This window comes from Episyrphus balteatus, chromosome 3 (assembly GCF_945859705.1).
Source record: "Episyrphus balteatus chromosome 3, idEpiBalt1.1, whole genome shotgun sequence".
In the NCBI taxonomy this organism is placed as follows: domain Eukaryota; kingdom Metazoa; phylum Arthropoda; class Insecta; order Diptera; family Syrphidae; genus Episyrphus; species Episyrphus balteatus.
The window spans coordinates 69,195,372-69,216,148 of record NC_079136.1 but is presented as its reverse complement, the minus strand read 5'-3'; the positions used below and the strand labels follow the sequence as shown (position 1 = coordinate 69,216,148).

Below are 20,777 nucleotides of genomic sequence, written 5' to 3'. Positions count from 1 at the left end.
CTATTGAGGTGAATACAAAATTTACAGCTGTTAGAAATGTAATGGACTTTGGGACGTGTAAAATTTTTGCACTATTGAGGTGAATAAAAAATTTTCAGCTGTTAAAAATTTATTGGGCTCTGGGACCTGGTGAAATTTGAGTTAAATTTTTTTTGCAGATGGTTTTGTTTTGTTTTATTTTTATTAAAAAGGAGTTTCATGGCAGAAAAGAGGCAGAGAAAAATATTAAACAATAAGTAATACAGCTGAAATTTTTTAGTTCACCTCAATAGTGTCAAAAATTTTACACGGTGTTAACTATTTAACGCAATTCACACACGGCCTTAAATTTCGGTTAAATTTTTTTTGTAGATGGTTTTGTTTTTTATTTTTTTTTTTATTAAGGCTTAACTACATACACCACTTTTAGACCAAAAAATAAGCTTTCTGCATCATTTGTTTTAATTGTTCATCACAAAAAACTATACAAAAATGCATTTGAAAATTTTCACTTTTGTACTTTTTCACTTTTTGAGCCAATGTAGTTAAGCCTTTAAAAAGGAGTATCATGGCAGAAAAGAGGCAGAGAAAATTATTAAACAAAAAGCCATACAGCTGAAAATTTTTTATTCACGCCAATAGTGTCAAAAATTTTACACGGTGTTAACTATTTAAGGCAATTCAAACACGGCCTAAATACATAAGGGGTATTCACGATCCGATGCAACTGGTCTAGTATCATTGCAAAAGTGCAAAAGTGTAAAATCTTCCAACACTACAACAACAAAATATGTGGATTGCAATTTTACAATGGTCTTGCACTTTTGCTATACCCTAACCCTATTGCAAAATAAAAATACAATGGAGTAAAATTATTTTTGACAGATGGCAGCTCAACGTCGCGTCGCCCATGATAAACAGTTTGTCTTTTTTATTCTGTTTATAATGGTTGTCGCTACTCATGCCCCGTAATTTAGTTTCTTTTGATGTAAAACAATTAGTGAAAATTAATTAACCCGAACAAAACAAAGAATTAAATTATAAAAAATGGAAAAAAAAAGAAGCAACGGTGGAGGAAAAAAAACATCATTCATGCTTCAATATTTACTATAGATAAGAAGAGGGGCGTTCACGATCTATTGTAAAAAAATAAAATTTTACATTTTTACTAGGCCTGTTGCACCAGATCGTGAATACCCCTATAATTTTATAATGTGAAAAATTTTATTTCAAAAAAAGGTATGAATTGCTTAGCGTGCTTCTGTGATTTTAGGTATAAGTACAACGGCCACTTTTTGCAAAAAGTCAAAAAGTGAACATTTTCAAACCGATTTTGTGGGAGTTTTTCCTACCAAAAAATTATGATGTATCTTGAGACATTTATCTTGAGACATTTATCTTGAGACATTTATCATGAGACATTTATCGTGAAACATGTATCATGAGACATTTATCATGTTTCATAACGAACCGTAATCACTTCATTACGTTGAAAAGAACGCGGCTAATGTGTCAAGGACATCCTAAACATGAACTCGCCTAATTTTGCCAAACAACTGTCAAAAATCAAAATGACATTTCACAAAACTTCAAAAATTTCAACTTGTTTACTACTTTTTTTTTATTTATCTCTTATCAATTTAACTAGATTATGAAATAACAAATTAAACATGCAAAGTCAAAAATTTGTTCGATTCTTAAAACTCAATTCCTTCCACAAACCAACTCAAAGATTCAACTCCAATGACACTCACCGCCGCGTTGTAGTAACCGGCCTTGGTGCAGTGACACCACTTGGAGCAGATGTCACAATCTCATGGCAAAGAATTCTCAATGGCGATGCAGCCATAACTAATTTAGGTGAAGCCTACAAAGGTATTCCTTGTCAGGTAGCCGCTCAAATCAATACAGATGATTTGAAACTTGAAAATACATTTTCCAAAAGCGATTTGAAAATTATGAGTCCAGCAACAATATTTTCTGTTCTTGCTGCTCAAGAAGCTCTGGCTCATGCCAAACTTCTTGATGTAGCTGATGAAGAAGAAAAGAACAGAACTGGTGTTTGTGTTGGCATGGGCATGTTCGACCTGCCAGAGGTTTACAATGCCCATGCTTCACTTACCAAAGGCTACAATAGAGTTAGCCCTTATTTCGTCCCGAGACTCTTGCCAAGTATGGCTTGTGGCCATATCAGTATGCGATTTGGTTTGCGTGGTCCAAATCATTCTGTGTCGACTGCTTGTGCCACAGGGGCACATGCCATTGGCGATGCTTTCCGTTTTATAAAATACGGAGATGCTGATGTCATGGTGGCTGGAAGTGGGGAATCTTGTATAGATCCTTTGGCAATAGCTGGGTTTTGCCGGTTAAGAGCTCTATGTACATCATTCAATGATGATCCAAATCGAGCTTCGAGACCATTTGACGAAAAACGAGATGGTTTCGTCATGGGTGAAGGGGCTGCTATATTAATATTGGAAGAGCTCCAACATGCCAAAGCAAGAAATGCCACCATCATAGCCGAAATACTCGGCTATGGTTTATCAGGTGATGCATATCACATAACATCGCCGAGTGAAGATGGTACTGGAGCTTATCTTGCCATGACTCGAGCAATGAAAGATGCTAGAATTGATCCAAATTCAGTTGGTTATATTAATGCACATGCTACCTCAACTCCAACTGGAGATAAAATCGAAGCTAGAGCAATAAATAGGACTTTTAAAGAGCACACGAAAAATATTGGAGTTTCTTCAACTAAAGGAGCACATGGTCATCTGTTGGGTTCATCTGGTAATCTTGAAGGATTGTTTGTTGTGAAGGCATGTGAAACTGGAATACTACCGCCATCAATAAATGTTGATAAAGTTGGCGAGGGGATCGATTTGAATATAGTTACGAAGCAAGAGAAATGGAATTCTGATAAGAGAATTGCTTTAAAGAATTCATTTGGATTTGGTGGCACTAATGCATGCCTTTGTATATCTAGTTTTGTTGAATAAAATATGTTTGTTTGTTTCATGCATTTGCATATGATACGAATTATTAAAGTTAATTGTTTTTATTTTTTTTTTGTTAAGTAATAAAATTGTTTGTAATAAAAGTTATATTTCTGTTTTTTTTTTTACCAAATGTAAACAAAGAGAATGAAATCTTTCAATTGTTGTTCAATACCCTTATGAATCAGGAATCGGCTAAGGTGATAGTGGATTGTCACCTTTTTGATTGTCACTTTTGACCATCACCTATTCTTTGCTCTGAGTAAAGTGATCACCAAAACCCTACAAATGCAGAGATTTCGATCAGTATTCGACTCAAACGCTGGAGATCAAGGTTCGATTCCTGCCGGTGCCCATTTTTTTAAAAATAATTTCTTAATAAATGTTAAACATTCAGGCCGTGCATCGAATCTCATAGTTCTAATTGGCTGAGTTGATGCTGGCCACATGAATAAAGGATTTTAATCCCGAAAAGAAGCGGTTCAGGTATAACGGTAAGAATGTGGAACTGACGGTAGACAACAACGTAACCGCCAATATGGAAACCTACGAAGCTTGAAAATTAACTGAAACTTGAAACTAATCTTGACCGTCAAAAATCATTCAAAGAATTTCCCTACTTCAATATGAAACGAAATGTTGGTATATTGGCCCTTATTGCGAGTGTCGTTTGTCTGTCTATAGACGACTTTTGTCGATAGTCGATCATCGAAAATGAATTTCGGTATCGTGAATCTCTGTCGATAGACGAATTTTGTCAATAGTCGATCAGCTAAAAAGTTATTTGCCATTGTGAATTTCTTTTGTGAACGATATTTTTTGTTTAATCGTTCGATTTTTTTCGTTTACAATTATGTATCGACTAAAATCCAAATCATAACTCAAAATAGTAAATATTTTGGTGGAAAGAGATACACAATACCAAAATAGATATTTATCGATTCCATCGACTTTTATCGCATCGAAAGTTGAACGACACTCGCAATAAGAGCCAATCTCTGTAAGCGCCTTGTAAATAACGACACGGAGCGAGCATAAACTTAAGCAGTTTCGTATATTTTTTCACTTGGAATTTGGTACAAATATTTAATCCTCAATATTTATTAATTAATTAGAACAAAATTAAAAAGCAATTGAATAATTTATTTTGAAAGGGCGGATAAGTCCATTGTATAAATTCCAAGAATATCATTTCTTTCTTGTCTTAATTGTGTTCCCTTGCCGTTAATAATAATGAAAAAGCGAAAAATTTCCCTAAATTATTCGATTTGGAGCATGAAAAAAAAAATTATGAAATGGACTTTGTGGTTGCTGTTTTTGGGTAAAGAAATGGAAAAATAACGTCAAATGTGGAAAGATTTTTAATTAATTTCAAATAAAAGTATTTAAAACTGCTTGAGTTATTCTGCGTGCATTATTTTTACACATGCACATAGGGGTATTCACCTCCAAAACCCGCTCATTTAACTTTTTTTTGCAAAATTTGGAGTTGAGAAGTGATTTTTTTCTGGCTACTCTTAAATACCCACGGAATAATGTCCCGTAATTTTTGTTTTGTTTTTATGCATGCACTAAGCCACAGCATCAGTTGAAAGTCATTAATTGTAATCTTTTATTGTGGTTCAGTTTTTTTTGTGAAAAATTTCATCGGTACTAATAGATTTTTTTTCTTATTGTTTTATATAAAATTCTTGTTATGGAAGTTTCAGTGTATTTTATTTAAAAAATATATTCATTGCATTTGAAGCTTTAATTTATTGTAAAACGAATTTATTTAAAATGTAAGTAGAAAGGCATTTTTTTTTATTTTTCTGCTTTTTTAATAGACCTTTTGTGATATCATTCGGTGTTATTCGGTAACATTTTTGGTATCATATTAAAGAGGAAGATGTCAAAAAGCAAAAACAAAAAAATGTCTGCCCGTTAGTGTTTTGCTGATGCAATCAACAGTAAAAAAAAAAGAAAAATAATTGCTTGAGGCGCGAAAGTAAAATAAATATTTAATTTAATGACGTAAATTTACTGATTGCTACAAATACTCATCAGTAAAACATTTCAGATAGTGCTCAGCAAATACAACACTTTTGACTAAAAGTGGACATGTGCCGTTTTTCCCCTGGAAACTTCATTTAAATAAAGTGATTTGAAAGCAACAATTTTTGCACATTTTTTGATATTACCTACTTCTTTCAGAATATGTTGTGGATGCTTTCCCAAGATAAGTGCAGTCAGAGTGGTACCAAACTGGTAGATCCATTGGTCATTATTATTAAAAAAAAATATTATTTTTATGAAAAATCTTAAAGAAAAAAAAACCTAATTCAATAAACTTTGAATTTAAAATTATAATATTTCGATATTTTTTATCGAATGCATGACTTGACATAAATAAAGTACCTACCCTTATCGCATGTAAAAATTAAGAAAATGCTATTCTATAGAGATAACACTCACCGTTTAATTTTTTGCTCTATGCCAATTTAGTTCTAGGAGATTGTGTTTGTTTTTTGCATGGATTTGGTTTAAATATCGTTAACAACTTTTTACTTCACTGGTTTCATTTCAGATAACGTCAGCGATTCTCGCGGTTTTGAATTGTTCGATGTATAAAGAAAGGTGTTTTTGCAATTCTTGCCTTGTTCCACAGGTTCTAAGTTCTGCATTTCATCCCTTTCATACGTTTTTATGTGACCCGCATTTAATAGCTGGGAGAACAACTGCCGTGTAGTGTCTTCCTTCTTTCAGCTTACCACAATTTTTTGACCCCAGGAGATGGCAGTTTTTCGCCACATCATCATACACCCTATGTTTAAACGATGGTTCGTTGATGCCGTCATTTCAAGATCCTTCACCAACCATTGATCATAGATCCAAAGTGTATGCTATTCAATGTTGTTTTGTTTTTTTGATTAACATCAGTTATGATTCCTCCATCTTCTATCATTATTATTTAACTGCAAAAATATATAATTTGGCATATTATTAAAATAAAAAATACCCCATTGCACATTTGTAAAGTGTCTTAATCTTTATTTGGAAAACTTCGTAAAAATTTACACGAAATAAAATATTATATTTATATTATATGTATACTTAATTTTTTTGTTGTTGTTGTTGCTTTAAATATTATGTTTTCTCATTATATTTATTTTTTTTCATGCTTATGTTTAACTGTGTGAACACAAGTACGAAATAGATAAAATTAATATATTTCGTCCACAAAATAAATGTGTGTTTTTATTATTTTTTTTTTCTAGATGTGAGTTTTTTTTTTGTTTTTGTTTTTCAAGTGTATATTTTACAATTTTAATTTTTTTATATAATTAAGAGCTTAAACATATTTTTTATTTAATAATAATAATATTAATTAATAATAATTATAATATATTCTAAGTTTTTGTTTTTTATTTTATTACACCTACTCTAATACAACTACACTTATAAAACACTGTAAATATTTATAAATTTGTGTTTGCATGTTTATGAGTGTGTTTATTTGTTTCTGTGTGTGTGTGTGGTTATGTTTTCTTTTTTTATCAATCTTAAATTAAAAATTTTTTTTTTCATTATTGCTAAACAACTTTCAAAATGTATCCCACCCTTATCGCTTTGAAGCATTTAAAATAATAATAATATTGATAGTTGCTAATAATTACATAAATATATATTTTTATATATATTTTTTATTTTTAAATAAAAAAGGCTTTTTTTGTATTTATTTATATTTAACTATTATTTTTATTATTAAAAACACCAATAGAAAATTCATATTTTTTTTTTTTCAGAAAAAGAAATTGTACGAATTCACCTACGTATTTTTGGGTACTTTTTTTATTTCGTTATTTTGTTTTTTTTTTTTTTTCAACTGGGAAAAGTTTGTTTTTGTTTTTTTTTTTTTATTTTTAATTTAACTTTGTGTGTTTATGACTGTTTTTTTTTTAAGATTTTGAAAAAAATCTTTATACGTATTTTAAAAAATTGCAAATAGCTTCACTGTTAAACAACTGATTTAATGCATACATGCGTTTAGAAGGTAATATATTTTACATTTATATAATTTATACTTGAATTTTAAATGTTGTTGGTTTTTTTTTTTGTTATTTTTTTAATATAAATATAATCACATTAAAAGAGGAAGTTTCCAAGTTGATTTCTTAGTATAAAAATATTTTTTTTTTGTTTTATTTTAAAATTTATGTTTAAATTTATTTTTGAAAGAGTGTATGAAAGTGAGAGCGAAGAAACAAAGTATAAAAATAAAAACAAACACAAAGTTTTTTTGGTTTTTTTTTTGAAAAATAGCAAACAAAAACAATTTTTTTTGTGTTTTATATTTGTATTAATTGACAAGAGATATCTTTATTTATATTTTAAAAAATAATAATATTGCAATAAATTAAGTGAGACAAGAAAAAAAAAATAATAAATCGTTAAAAATAGGATACAAGTTTCTAGAGATAATGCCCCAAATTACTTTTTAAGTAACTAACAAGGGGGACAATTTTAAATTGCATCTAGTTGAAAATTATTATTATTTTTTTTTTAACAAAACGTAAATGGAATAATTTTTTTTTTTTGTTTTTTGAGAATTTGTCAACATTTTTTTATTTAATGTTTATTTTTTGTGTTTCTTTTTTATTTATTTTAGATACATATATGACTATGGCAGAGAAAAAAAAAACTAAGTTTGTTGGTATTTTTTTTTTTTTTTTTTGTTATAATTAAATACGTAAATTGTGGCGCTTCCAAAAACATCACACACTGATTTGGTTCTACAATTTTGCAGAATCTTTGCAGGAGATGACTTAAATAAAAAAAAAACAAAGTTCACCTTGTTCTAAATTGTGATACTTTCATCAATCTCAACAATTATTAACTCACGAACGATATTTATGCAGGAGTTTTAAATTTTTGATTGAGGTTTTAAAAACAATAGTTATGTGCATATAATTTTTTTTTCTTATTTTGTTTAATTAAGAAGGGCATCCATTGTATACGGATAGGGCTGTTGATGCTCTGTCGATGTAGGTCAGTCTAGTATCACAACCTGTGGATCAATTGGTCTGGGCACCATTTGTTTGATGGGTAGGTTTCGCCATGGTTTACGAGCTGCTCGCCGAAGCTCCACTACGGATAACACTTTTCTAGCTTTTCTGTTAATTGAAATGAAATAGTTGAAAAATAATTTGTTTTTTTTTTTTTTATAATTTTTTCTTTAAATAAATTATAATAATTATAAATTTATAATAACGAAGAAAAAAAAAATAACAAAAATAATAAAAAATTATTAAAATTATTTTTATTTTAAGGGTACGACAGATCTAACTGATGAGCCCACTGTCGTACCTGGGCGAAACGCTTTATTAATTTTTGGAGTTGAGGTCACTTGAACTTATATTGAATTATAAATTTATTTTTACAAAATAAAATTAGAACCATTTCTCTTCATGAACCCTATAAGTACTTCATTAAGAACCCCCAAAGTATGCAATTTGAACACACGAGACGATAGTGATGAGTTACATTTTGAAAAAAAAAAAAAAATTAATTAAAAAAATTGTACCTGACTTTTTTTCAAATTTTTTTGTAATAAAATATGGATTTATATTTCAAACATTTTTGGCCATAAATATTACCATTGAATAATTACAAATAGAAGTGACACCGCAGATTACTCATGCGACCACAACGTACCGGAAGATAGATGAACTACATGTTTGCGCCTCAACTATCATGTATTTTCGAGTTGAGTCTTAACTAATAATTTTTTTTAAACCTTCATAAAAAAATTAATAATTATTATTATACATTTCAAAGAGCTTATTTTGATATAAGTTTTCGTATATTGAAAAGTCATATTAGTCGATGCCTTTTACTCCTACTGGCCTAGGTTCGAATACCGGTAAAAATTGAAATTGTTTTTTTTGTGGAGATTTTTTTTGACACATTTATTTAATTTTTATTCTAGTAATGTAAAAAAAAAAAAACAATCTCAATTTCCCGTCAGATTCCAACCTAGGCAGGTAAACTTACCAGACATTCACCTTATCCTCTAGGCTATCTCCACTTTTTGAATTAGGCAAACTTTTATCTATATGTATAAGCGGTTTAGGATTTGATTTTGGGTTGCTGGATTTGCTTTTGGATTGATGGATTTGCTTTTTTAATTCAACGCACGATACTAGCGCCGACAATTTTACAGCGGAAGTTTCCCTGGGTGTCCACTTCTATTTGTAATTATTCAATGATATTACATTTTAAAAACAAAAGATACTTCAATTTCATTAAATATTCTAGAGCAAACTGAATTTTTGTATCGAAATATCTTCTTTAAAACTTTGACAAACAAAACTTTAAAACTTTTTCTCTTTAATTTTCAACAATAAAGGTTATTGAATGAAGACAAAATAACTTTATATTTGTTGAACTTTAAAAAAAATATAAGCTTCTAGCTTTACAAAAATGTATATTTTAATATTTATTTTAATATTGTAGGTGTTGGAAACATCGGCAATTTTTAACCCAGTATTGTTTATTGCCGACGTTTGAAAAAAAGAGATTATCAAAATCTGTATTATTACTTCGCTTTAAATATAATAAAATCCTATCTTGAATGAAAACTCCGGGGAAATTTGTTTTGGAGAAGAGCCCCTAATGGAAAAATTCCTAGATTATCGTTCCTTTTCTCTTTTTTAATTTTGTTTCGTTTTCGCTAACATTGATTTTATTTTAAACAAATTCCCTTAGAATATTTAAATACAAAGTATATTCATGCTGTGAGTTTTATAAAGTGTCGGTAAACATCGACCAAAATAAGGCGTCTTAGTAAGAGTACGACAAATCTAATTGATGAGCCCACTGTCGTGCCTGGGCGAAACGCCTTGGAGTTGAGGTCACTTGAACTTTAAAATTGAAAAAAAAATCATATTTATTATCCACGGTTTATGATCTTTCTAACTACATAGATCTCATTTTGATCGGTGCTTGTTTTTTTTTCATATATCCTTTGTTAAATGTATGAAAAAAAAATGGATACAAATATAAAATTCATTTTTCAAAGGAAAAGTAAATAACATTTTAAATGAATCTGAGCTCGAAAAAGGATCCAATTTTATTTCTTTTATTAAGATGCATTTTTGGAAAATAAATGTTGTGAAAATTGAATAAGCTGGGGAGTCATTCCGTAACTTTCAAAACGATAATCGTCAAAACGTTAATCGTGGACGTGATCGTCCACAATTTGCTTCACGTAACCCAGCGAAATTCGTTTCGTCTACATTTATTTCTTCATGCAGTTTAAAGGTTTCAGAAATTCTGAAACTGGTTTAAAATGTCATACTGACTCTGTCTTTCATTGAAAATAAGAAGAAGAAGGTGCGTTGATTTTTTTTTTATTTGTGGTTTTTGTTTTTGTTTCTGTCATACTGTCATATCATGTGTTTTTTTTTTGTGGTGGAAAATGCAAAATAATTAATATTTTTGTTGTTTCTTGTGCGAGTTTTTATTGTGAAAAAAATTATCTTGTATGCATGGAATGGACTGCATTTGTCAATATAATACATTCGTTTGTAACGACAAAATCGTGCTTTTAATTTTTTGAGAGTAACCAAAAATTAACCACCATGTGATGTTTATTTTTCAACAAACTCAAATTACATTTGACCACAGACTTGAAATAATAATAAAAAAAAAAACAGTAAATGAGTATGAACGTATGGAAAACGTGAGCTATTTAGCTATCATCCAAACGTCAACGTTGTTGCGTGTACGTTTAGACGATTTTCGTCTTCCGTGAAGGAAAAGAATATATGTAGCGAAAACGTGATCGCCTAAACGATTGACGTTCTCAATTTTACGTGAAGCAACTCTATCGTCTAAACGTAACGTCTGGCGATAATCGAGATACGGAATGACACCCCTGTTTATTTTCGGAAATTTGTTTCCATCAAAATATAGACTTTGTCTAAGAACATTTGATTTCTTAAGGAAATCTTTGGAGCCGTTTTTAAGAAAATTGAACGTTTCCAAAATTGGTATATAATGCCCCAAAAAAACTAATTCCAAAAGCCCCTCTGCAGGGCATCCAAAGAAAAAAAACCTACATAACAAGACTGAAGTGAATTAACCGATTCGGTTGTAGTTCTTTATACAGACTGAGAGACAAATGAACCCACTTTTTTCGCATTCTCTATGATCGTTCATGTTTGATTGCTATCTCAACTATTTTAATTGATAGTATATTATTGTGCTAATAACGAAGAAAAAAATAACAAAAATAATAAAAAATTATTAAAATTATTTTTATTTTAAGTGGAGTGATTGAATATAATTCAATATAAGTTCAACTGATGAGCCCACTGTCGTACGGGCGAAACGCTTTATAAATTTTTGGAGTTGAGGTCACTTGAACTTATATTGAATTAGTATTATTGTGCTCTAAGCAAAATAAATCTATTTTTTTTTTTTAATTACTCTAAGAAATTTTATTCTGTATTGCAAATCCATGCCTTAATAATGCAGATTCGATTATAATTATCATTTTGTTAGCACAACTTACTTGCTTGAATCGGTAGCTCTAAAATACACATCATCTGGAGCATCCATCCAACTGATCACTTGTTTTCGGCCAGATCCCGTTCTTGACATTTGTGTGATTTTTGGTTTTCCATTTAACTATTTCAATAAAAATTGATTTTTAAAAATTAATTAAAATTACAAAAACAAAAATTACATGGTGTCTAGCTAATGGCTGCCCAGAAGCAGCCATCATTGCTGCAAACTGTTCAGGACTAGGACAATGTGATGGCATTGGATCCTTATTTGGCCGTTTTGGTGGTGGGCCTTGTATAATTGTAACTAATTGTAAAAAAAAATAAAGATTAAACAAATATTTCAAATAAAAGTAAACAATTTATTACCATCTGCGCCATTCATCTCTTCAATTGGTCGCTTGCGTAATATTGCAGGTGGTATAATTGTAACATCTTTTTCGATTTCAACAACTTTATTCGGAATACGTTCATATAGCAAAGATCCATCGGGTGCTTTTGGGGGCTTTGGAAATGCCACTAAATCAGGTTTGGGCAATTTATCTTTGGGCGTCAATATCAGCCACTCGTGTGGGCCAGGCCCTGGAGATCCTAAACGATTAGCAATTTTCGTCACACTAATTCTATCCCTCTTCTTAGCTAATAAAATATTTTTTATATCCAAATGAGATTTCCCAGTCAAACGTAAGTTAACTGTAAATGAAAGTAAAATTGAATAAATAAAAATTAGAGTATATTTAAAGTTAACTTACATTCATGCTTAATCAGCATTGTATTTATTGCAAATGATGTCTGCCGGGCAGCTTTTTTAGTTTTGATAAACTTTCTACATAAAATTCGAGCAAAACGTGTCATAGGATTTGTATGGAGATAGAAAGCAGTGCGAGTTTTCATTATGGGACGCGGCGATCCAGAACTAATCGCAATACCATGCGCTTGGGCATAATGTCGCGCTAAATGTGTTTTCAATTTAAATTCTTTACCACAGCTCACAATCGAACATCTAAAAATCAACAATTTGTATATTACATAAATTGAAATATGTTTAAATCGTATTACCTGTGACACTGACGATTAGAAAGATCGCTTACTTTCTCATCATCAACTATAACAGTTTCTGTGACAATAACTGGGGTGGGTGTAATGGGTCCAAGAGGTGTTGTAGCTGGTGTGGGCTGTTTCTTCTTAACCTCTGTATCACTTCCTTCGGCTAATCTCGTTGCATTTTTTAAACCTCCGTATTTTTTCCAGTAGTTATAACAATTCTGACACAATCGACATGTCATATGAGAGGGTCCCCAGGGATACCACTGAAACGTAAAAAATAAAATTATCAATTATCAAATCTTAAATATCCTGCTTTCAAATTTTTGGCCCTGGTTCAATGTTCATTTTAAGATTTCCCGTTTAACAGTCGCCTAACGTATTAAAATTCTCATCTCACACGTTCACTTTCTCTGTTTTATTCATTGGAAGCGAACATCCACATTTAAGTGTCAAATATCACCCAAAAAATTCAATCTTTGATGTGAAAATGATACAAGGGCACGGTGAAAAGTTCTCGGCCTGCCACAGTTATAGCGATGTAAACAGCGAAAATTTATAAATCCCAAAAAGGCTTAAATGTCATGAGTTCATACGCTCATTTACTTGAACACTGTCGTAACTCAAAAAATCTGATTTTTCAGGAACAAGTGTGCCTTAAACGAACAGGAGTATTTAATTGTTTGGTTGAAAAGCTGTAGAAGTATCACACTGACTTTTGCAGCTGAAGCAAGGAATTAACTGCTGAGATTCAATCAGGGGCCCAGGACATAACTTGATACATTCGAATATGGTTGTTATAACCTAAACCTAGTATTGGCAGCATAAAATATTAAAGGTGTATTTGATACCGACCTGCAAAAGTTCGGGTCTTTCTTAATCTCTGCGACTACAAAATAGGCCAAATATAGGAAACCTGAGCTTTATGTCTGGTGCAAAGCTAAATATACTACGACCAAATAGTTTGGAATACACCGAGCGTATGAAAACTAACTCGCCACCCTAACTAGTCTCTGTATCCAACCCAGAAAGGCAATGTTGCAAGGATAGATCTTCTTAATTGGCGACACAAGCAGAAATCACCTCAACCAGCTTGATGTGCGCAACTGTACGCAGTAAGACAAGTACCAGTCTGGCAGAGAATGATTGTCGTTTAAGACCCTTCCTAGATCCTCCTTCAATAAGCAAGTAAACCTCATTGAAAATCTTTTCAAAGATACAAAGTCACAACTATTATTAAGTTTGAAAAAATAAACAAATAAAACAATAATATAATTTACCTGAGCTGACGCAACACTTGAGCATGATTCACATGGTTTTCCATTATTAGATAAATCAGTTCCACCATTAGTTGTGGTTCCGTTGAATATTCCACCTTTGGTAGGGTTGTTCATCGCCGGATTACTTTTTGTGTATTGTGGAATGTAAACCTGTTTGAGCTTTAATTCAGCTTCCACAGCTTTCACTCGCTTTTGTTGTACATATCTATCTGTGGTCTTCCACATGTAATAATATTCTACTATTTGTTTTAAAGTTTTCCATGGTAGCTAAATTTAAAAAAAAAAATGTATATTATTTAAAAAATTATAAATAAAAAAGTTAAAAAAAAATATTTTGGATATTGTACGAGTACTCACGAAATCCTGTCGAATATCATTAAAGTCTTTTCCGTATTTATCAAGTGCCTCTTCAAATAAATTAGCCTCAGATGCACTCCAGTCCTCTATTTCATCTCTACAGAGAACCGGCCCAGTGGAAGGAACTAACGAGCACATAGCATCTTCCATAGAATAATTGTGCTTATGAAGAATATCCATGGCATGAAACTAAAAAATAATAGAAAAAAGGACAATATTTGAAATAAATTGTAATCAAATTGTAGCTTTAAAAAATAGCTCATACCAAGGTTATATCCCTACTGGCAGCAGCCGCTGACATATGCAGCGATGGCTGTTTAACCGAACTACTACAGTCTAGTGCGCGGGCAAATGTTCCAATAGACCGTGAAACAACCAAAAACTGATCTATTTTTCTGTCAGTTAGATTGTGATTTGGCGTCCATACAAGGGTTTCAAGATCCTCTAGCTTTCGCTCATCCAATTGTACATCTTTTAGTTTTCCAGGAATCTCACTCTGATATCGGCTTCCTACACGTATCTCACCTTTGTCAGCCAATAAGGTTTTTTGATTTGGATCAAAAACCAAACAATAAAAAAATGTATCCTGAAATTAATAAAGGAAAAAGAAGGGGAATAATTATTCCATCATTTATTCCCAATATTGAAGCACTTCAAATATGGAAATGTATTTGTCGTTGCTACAATGGAATGAAATTTACGACTCACGTCTTTATTAAGATAACTATTGAGCGATTCTGTTTCATTTAATAATGTAACAGAACATTTTCCTCTTATGTGGGTGGCGGGCAATGTTTCAACTTGTCGGGATAGAAATAATTCTCGATGTTTTATTTGGTGACGTTGCTTCGATGACAGCGATTCATTATTTTTTTCCGATATGATATTAGCCGCCGATGTACTTATCGGACTAGTTCGATCTTCATCCAATGATGCTGAAACACAAGGAACACAAAATTATAAATTATTTTAAAGAATGTAAAATTAATTTTGTTTGTTGTTGTTATTCAATGCGATTTGCATTAAATTCACAAAGTCTAGGGCGAATAAATTAGGTCGAGAAAAAAAATGTTTACTCTCCTTGATTTAATTTAACCGTCATAGTCTTCTGTAACGTGCTATAAACAAAAATCGCATTGAATAGTATAAATTGATGCTTAATATTTCTGGAGACATTTACAAACTACAACAATATTACCTAACTGTAACAAACTATAGTTTTGACAAGCGTACTGGTATTGTAATTTACTATAACATTATGTTTGATGTTTCAAAACATGGTATAAACATTTTGAAAAATATGAAACAGAAATATTTTTAAATTAAACTTCTTTATCTTAGAGAAATTGCAAGCTTTTAATTTAAATTGGTAAAATTTGAGAGAAGTTTGTAGGCCTTTCTAGGTAGCAAAAACTACATCAATTTGATTTTTTACATTAAAACAAATATATTATGAATGCGTTTTCCATTAAAAACATAAGTACAACTACATATGTAATGCAGATCCAATTATATGTTACCAAATGAAAACTCATTTCATTACCTTTTGTATATGGGAAAAATCATGGTGCAGCTTTAGAAAAGTTTCCGATTTAATTAGTTGTAAGCAACACGATCTATTGAATAAACAAGTGTTCAGTTCCAAATGATATACTAAAGGTAAATTTGATACCAAAGTTTCAATTTATACCGAATAATTTGATGTTTGTTTTATGCTTCTAATATCGGTGTTCACATTGGCTTCACTCCGCCACCTCATTTTGAAGTTTATGTGTTGCTTTCTCACTTGTACTTCATGATGAGAAAGAGATGTCAAAAAGAGGCAGGAAATTTAAAACTCATTTAAAATCTTCGGACTCACATATCTGTCAAAATGAGTCGGTGATAAGTGAGGCCAATGTAAACACCGTCAATGGAAAATTCATTCATAATATCGTGCCCTTCCTGTCAAATTATCGTAAGTTCCAAGTAAAATGTATGTTTCCAACACCAAGAACGAATAAGAAATAATCTCTTTCCCTTAGCCTTATCAACAATTGCTCAAGGAAACATTCACACCAACATCTTCTCCAATAAGTCTAATAAAAAAAAGTAGTAAAAGTTTTTCTGTAAGCTTAATTATCGTAAGCGCTTGCAATAATTTGGCAGAATATAAAGCCTATGTTTGTATCTTACAAGGTAGTAAATGTTGTTTTCTTGGTTCAATCTTTTAGCTGAAATAAAAAATCAAAACAAAATAGTTAAATTGAGTTTCAGGCTTTAACCCTCTGTCGGCACGCGGGTGCGAATTTGGCAGGACAAAAATTAAAAAATTACGATTTTTCAAAAAATCCTCTTTATAAGGGTGAAAATATTTTTTTTCGGAATTGTGAATACAATATTCGAATTCCTCGGAATATTCTACATCAATTTCATACTTGATTCTCTATAAAATATTGTGACCGAAAAAAGTTCTAGCGACATGAAAAAGTATAAACCAAATTCGCACCCGTGTGCCTATCACGTCACAAAAAAGAGGTGTGCCTACAAAGGGTTAATACAAACTTTTTTACAAAAGCAACTCTAATTTCAATTGTGTTTTATGTAAGGAGGTACATTTTGAATGGCCCAAAATTTTTTAACTGTCAAATGCATGTCTTAGGGGTTTTATTAACATTCCGTGTATATAAAACTTGGAGACTAGTTACCGTTATTATATTCATTAATTAATTGCAACAGAAAAACTTTGTACTAATTAAACCGAACTACTGAAAAAACTCTTGTTTCAATAAGTTATTTGAATTCCATCTACCCGTAAAAGCGCTTTTTGCAAATACAGTCGACTCCCTCTAATTCGAACTCCCTCTAAGTCGAATTTCCCTTTAAGTCGAACTTTTTCACCATTTTCATGAACAATTTTGAAGAATAAATATTAAATAAATCCCTCTATATCGAATTTCCCTCTAACTCGAACCGATTTTCGAGTCCCGTGAAAGTTCGACTTAGAGGGAGTCGACTGTATTTTGTTACAATAGGAGACAAAGTTGCATTATATTTGGCACAGACAAATTAAATGATTTTTTTTTATAAAAAGTTAAGAGATACAAAGTATACCCACGGAGCGTATCTCCATATAAATTGCATTATTCTTTTGTGAACAGAAGCATACAATAAATAAATAAGAAATAGTATGTTGAAACAGTTGCAAATGTTTTGCACAGCATTGTATTTTGCACAGACCAATTGAATAATCTTTTTATAACTTTATTTCTTAACACATTGAAGAATGATTATTTAAAAAAAAGTTAAGGGATCTAAAGTACACCCCTAGAGCGTTACCCCGATCCGTTAGTGGGCCGTGAATTCTGGGTTCAAATTCTATATTTACCACCTTGAATCCACATTTTGAAATTTGAACAAGTTAATACCTTGGATTCATAATTTCAGGTTGTTTTTGAAGTGATTGTATTTTTGTTAACACCTATTTTTTTTTTGTTCTTTACAAACATATCAAACGTTTATTCATTGAAGTTTAAAATAAATTAAAAAAATATATTTGTTTTAATACAACGACCAATGAAACATGCGACTTATACCAAGTCAGATAAATTGAACAAAAAATATTATACATACATACAAACAAATGTACGACAACTACAAAACTAAATAAAAAAAAGAACAATTTAACAACAATTGTACAACATTTATCTACGTGCAAAACAAACTAGCCAAACTGTGTGCAAATCTATGAAATGTTGTAGTTTTGTATTGAAAGTTAGTAGGTACCTATGGACGGATCTAAAACAGCCTGTGCCGCTTGTTCTTCTCCAACTGGTGTTCGAAGCCAAGTCTTCTTCAGTTTCATCGCCAGTGGTGAATCTTCGGCTGTTGCCACTGTTATGGTGAAAATTAAATTTAATTTGTTAATGGTCCATTCGAGATAATATTTCACGTTGATTTACAAATTAGCTAAATTATGGAACTTTTTTTTTATATTAAAGAAAACAAAAAAGATTTTATTATAAGTTTTTCAAACATAACATTTATGTGTGTTTTGATCGATCACAAACCCAAAATACCTATTAACTCTTGAAATAAAAAATTACTAAGGTATGAGATTTTGTGGGTATCATTCAAATAGAGTACAAACGTTTAGCGTTAGTATTGATCCTTTAATAAAAAAAATGCATTAATTTTAACTCTAAAAATTAGAAAAAAAAGATCGGTATTTGGGAAGCTTGAGCAATATGTTATTATTGTGTAAACTAGAAAATATAAGTTTTCTACTACAAGTTGCTTGAAATCACTCTTTAATTTGAGATACAATTCTTAACTCTTTCCTTTGTCAGTAAAATGCATTTATCTCAAAACTTCATAAACAAATATACGCCCTTTTTTGCTTAGCAAGACAGATTTGAAGAGCGATGTATTCTGAATACAAATCATTGTTTGCGTATTGTATTATTGTCTTGTGGGCGTCCGGCTTTTTGAAAAACAAGTAAGTCTGAATATCTCGAGAACGACTTCTCGCACAGAAAATGCAAATTTGATGGGAAATGTAATAATATTTTTTTCTCCAGTAAATTATTTTCTTATGAGAGCTATACCTTCAAGGTCGCAACACCGCAAATTGTGTGTTTTTTGTGGTTTTAATAACCATAAGAGTAATATGAGAAACAACTGAAAATGGGATACTTTGCGAAGCTTTAACTCTAAAAGCAGAACTTCTTATAGGAAAATGATGTACGAGAGAAAGAAAGATAATTTTATTTTCAAACAGAAAGGTCCCTGCCAATTTTCTATGCGAAGCGTCTTACTCGAAGTATTGAAACTTATGCGTTTTCAAAACGGTGGACTCCCCACAAGACTACGCGATACGCAAACTGAGATTCATTTATACTCAGAATTAAAACCCTCTTTTATAATGCATTTAAACATTGCTGACTAAGGTAGGTCAAAAAAATCGATTGTTTTTTTTTTTTTCCTTAATATTCATCCCTGCCAAACTCGTCTGTCTGTGTAGGATGACGATTAAAAATGCACGCTGCTACGTCAGGGTCGAAAAAAGTCCTAACCAATACCGATATAACAATTTTCCTACACAAAAAAAAAGGGTAAAACATAAATTTTCAAGAATTATTTTCTCTTTTTAAATATACATACAATTTGTTTTTGCAAAAAGAGTTCACTTTTCGAACAATACGCAAAAAGTAAATAAGTAAGTAAGTTTTTTTGTAATTTCTGATAGTTGCCGTAAAAGAATGTTGAACAAAGTCAGATTCGTGTTAAGCACCCCAAAAACAGTAAGCCATAAAAATCAATTTCACCAGAACTTTTCACTGTGAATACAATTTGACTGAACCAAACAGACCGACAAAATAAGAACCTGTGCCTTGCGTTCGTATTATCTTTCGTCTTCCCTAGATTTTTTTAATATTTGAGTTTTGGAATGTAGGAAAGCGAATTTGTACAAAATTGATCTAACGAAAAAGTGGCAACAGGGTTGCTGTAGACCAAAAACTATTCTTCAAAACGGAAAAAAATATACCAGATGAAAGACAACAACAAATCATAAAATTTACTGACTGACAAAAATGTTTTCCGCAGCTTAAAATATGTTTAATTTTTGATAGTCAAACAAAAACAAGGCCCAAAGGATTGGGTTGATTGGGTATCCGAAGAACAAACAAAAACCTTTTTCTTAATTCGCGATGGCAAATAACATGTTTCCTAAGACGGCAAAATTTATTAGAACAGTAGGTACATTGTACGTACATATTGTATATGCATGTACACTAGGGTGTTAAAAAAAAAAATTTATCTTACTTTTTCAACTCTTACCCTCTAAACTGTAAGTGAGTTAAGTTAAAGCGCTTAGTTTTCAGGAGGGTTCTTTTCTTGTCAATCACTAACAATTTGGGTGGTAAGAGTTGAAAAAAAGGATAATTTTTTTTTTTGAAGCACCCTATTGTACATTATGTACATAAAATGTGTACATACATATATAAATTAATTAAACTAAAAATTTCTTCGTTTAAAATATTTTAACTATTTATTTTCGAGAAATACGGAAATAACATGTTTGAGAACGAATCAATCATTTTTGTTTATTGATTCTTATGTTTTGGTTGTAACTTTAATTTCATTCCTGTTGCTCTGGAGATATCCTAAGAATGTCAGCTATCTTAAGTATTCTTGACCTGAATCCTTATGCAAACTTAATTTAACTTAAATAAATCAAAATAAGGAGTAATTATGTAATTGGTAGAGTCCAATTGAAATATGGAATTTTGTTTATACAAACATACTCGTAACAGTATTAATGATGCTATCAAATTATTTTTGTTTCTTTTTTTTTATAATTTAATTTAATTGCAATTAATATATGTACAAATGAAAGTAAATGAAATGTTAGTTACAAGTGTTGAAGATATTGACTAAGAAAATTTCAATATTACATAAATAAAATTTACTAGCTTACCCGTGCGAGACTTCTCGCATGCTTAAATAAAAAGAAAGTATAGCTAGGTAGGTACAAATGTAAATGCAGAGTGTGTTTTTTAAAAAGTCGAGAATTACTAAAAAACTCC

At 30.9% G+C, this 20,777-nt stretch overlaps 2 protein-coding genes and 1 long non-coding RNA gene across 4 annotated transcripts in view; 2 read left to right on the top strand and 1 right to left on the bottom strand.

Moving 5' to 3' along the window:
• The first annotated feature begins 1,551 nt into the window (after positions 1-1,551).
• Positions 1,552-3,086, top strand: LOC129916763 (3-oxoacyl-[acyl-carrier-protein] synthase, mitochondrial). The gene has a single exon (XM_055996892.1). It carries the CDS (start codon positions 1,650-1,652, stop codon positions 2,979-2,981), a length of 1,332 nt encoding a protein of 443 aa, XP_055852867.1. The 5' UTR covers positions 1,552-1,649; the 3' UTR covers positions 2,982-3,086.
• Positions 3,087-4,510: 1,424 nt separating this feature from the next.
• LOC129916774 (uncharacterized) lies at positions 4,511-6,126 on the top strand. The gene is made up of 3 exons (XR_008772547.1): positions 4,511-4,759; positions 5,025-5,116; positions 5,172-6,126. It is a non-coding gene; the product is annotated as an uncharacterized LOC129916774 (long non-coding RNA).
• A 1,678-nt stretch (positions 6,127-7,804) lies between these two features.
• The window catches only part of LOC129916757 (metastasis-associated protein MTA3), a 35,678-nt gene continuing 22,705 nt past the window's right edge, over positions 7,805-20,777 (bottom strand). Inside the window, exons 3-13 of one of the 2 annotated variants that reach the window (XM_055996883.1) lie at positions 17,974-18,081; positions 14,917-15,143; positions 14,474-14,794; positions 14,209-14,397; positions 13,852-14,118; positions 12,587-12,837; positions 12,280-12,530; positions 11,897-12,220; positions 11,710-11,834; positions 11,536-11,651; positions 7,805-8,131 (exon numbers count right to left, since the gene is read on the bottom strand). In XM_055996883.1, the coding sequence (XP_055852858.1) occupies positions 8,008-8,131; positions 11,536-11,651; positions 11,710-11,834; positions 11,897-12,220; positions 12,280-12,530; positions 12,587-12,837; positions 13,852-14,118; positions 14,209-14,397; positions 14,474-14,794; positions 14,917-15,143; positions 17,974-18,081 (2,303 nt within the window). In that variant the 3' untranslated portion in view covers positions 7,805-8,007. The remainder of the gene's footprint in view (positions 8,132-11,535; positions 11,652-11,709; positions 11,835-11,896; positions 12,221-12,279; positions 12,531-12,586; positions 12,838-13,851; positions 14,119-14,208; positions 14,398-14,473; positions 14,795-14,916; positions 15,144-17,973; positions 18,082-20,777) is intronic. The other variant, XM_055996884.1, reaches the window with a different exon arrangement.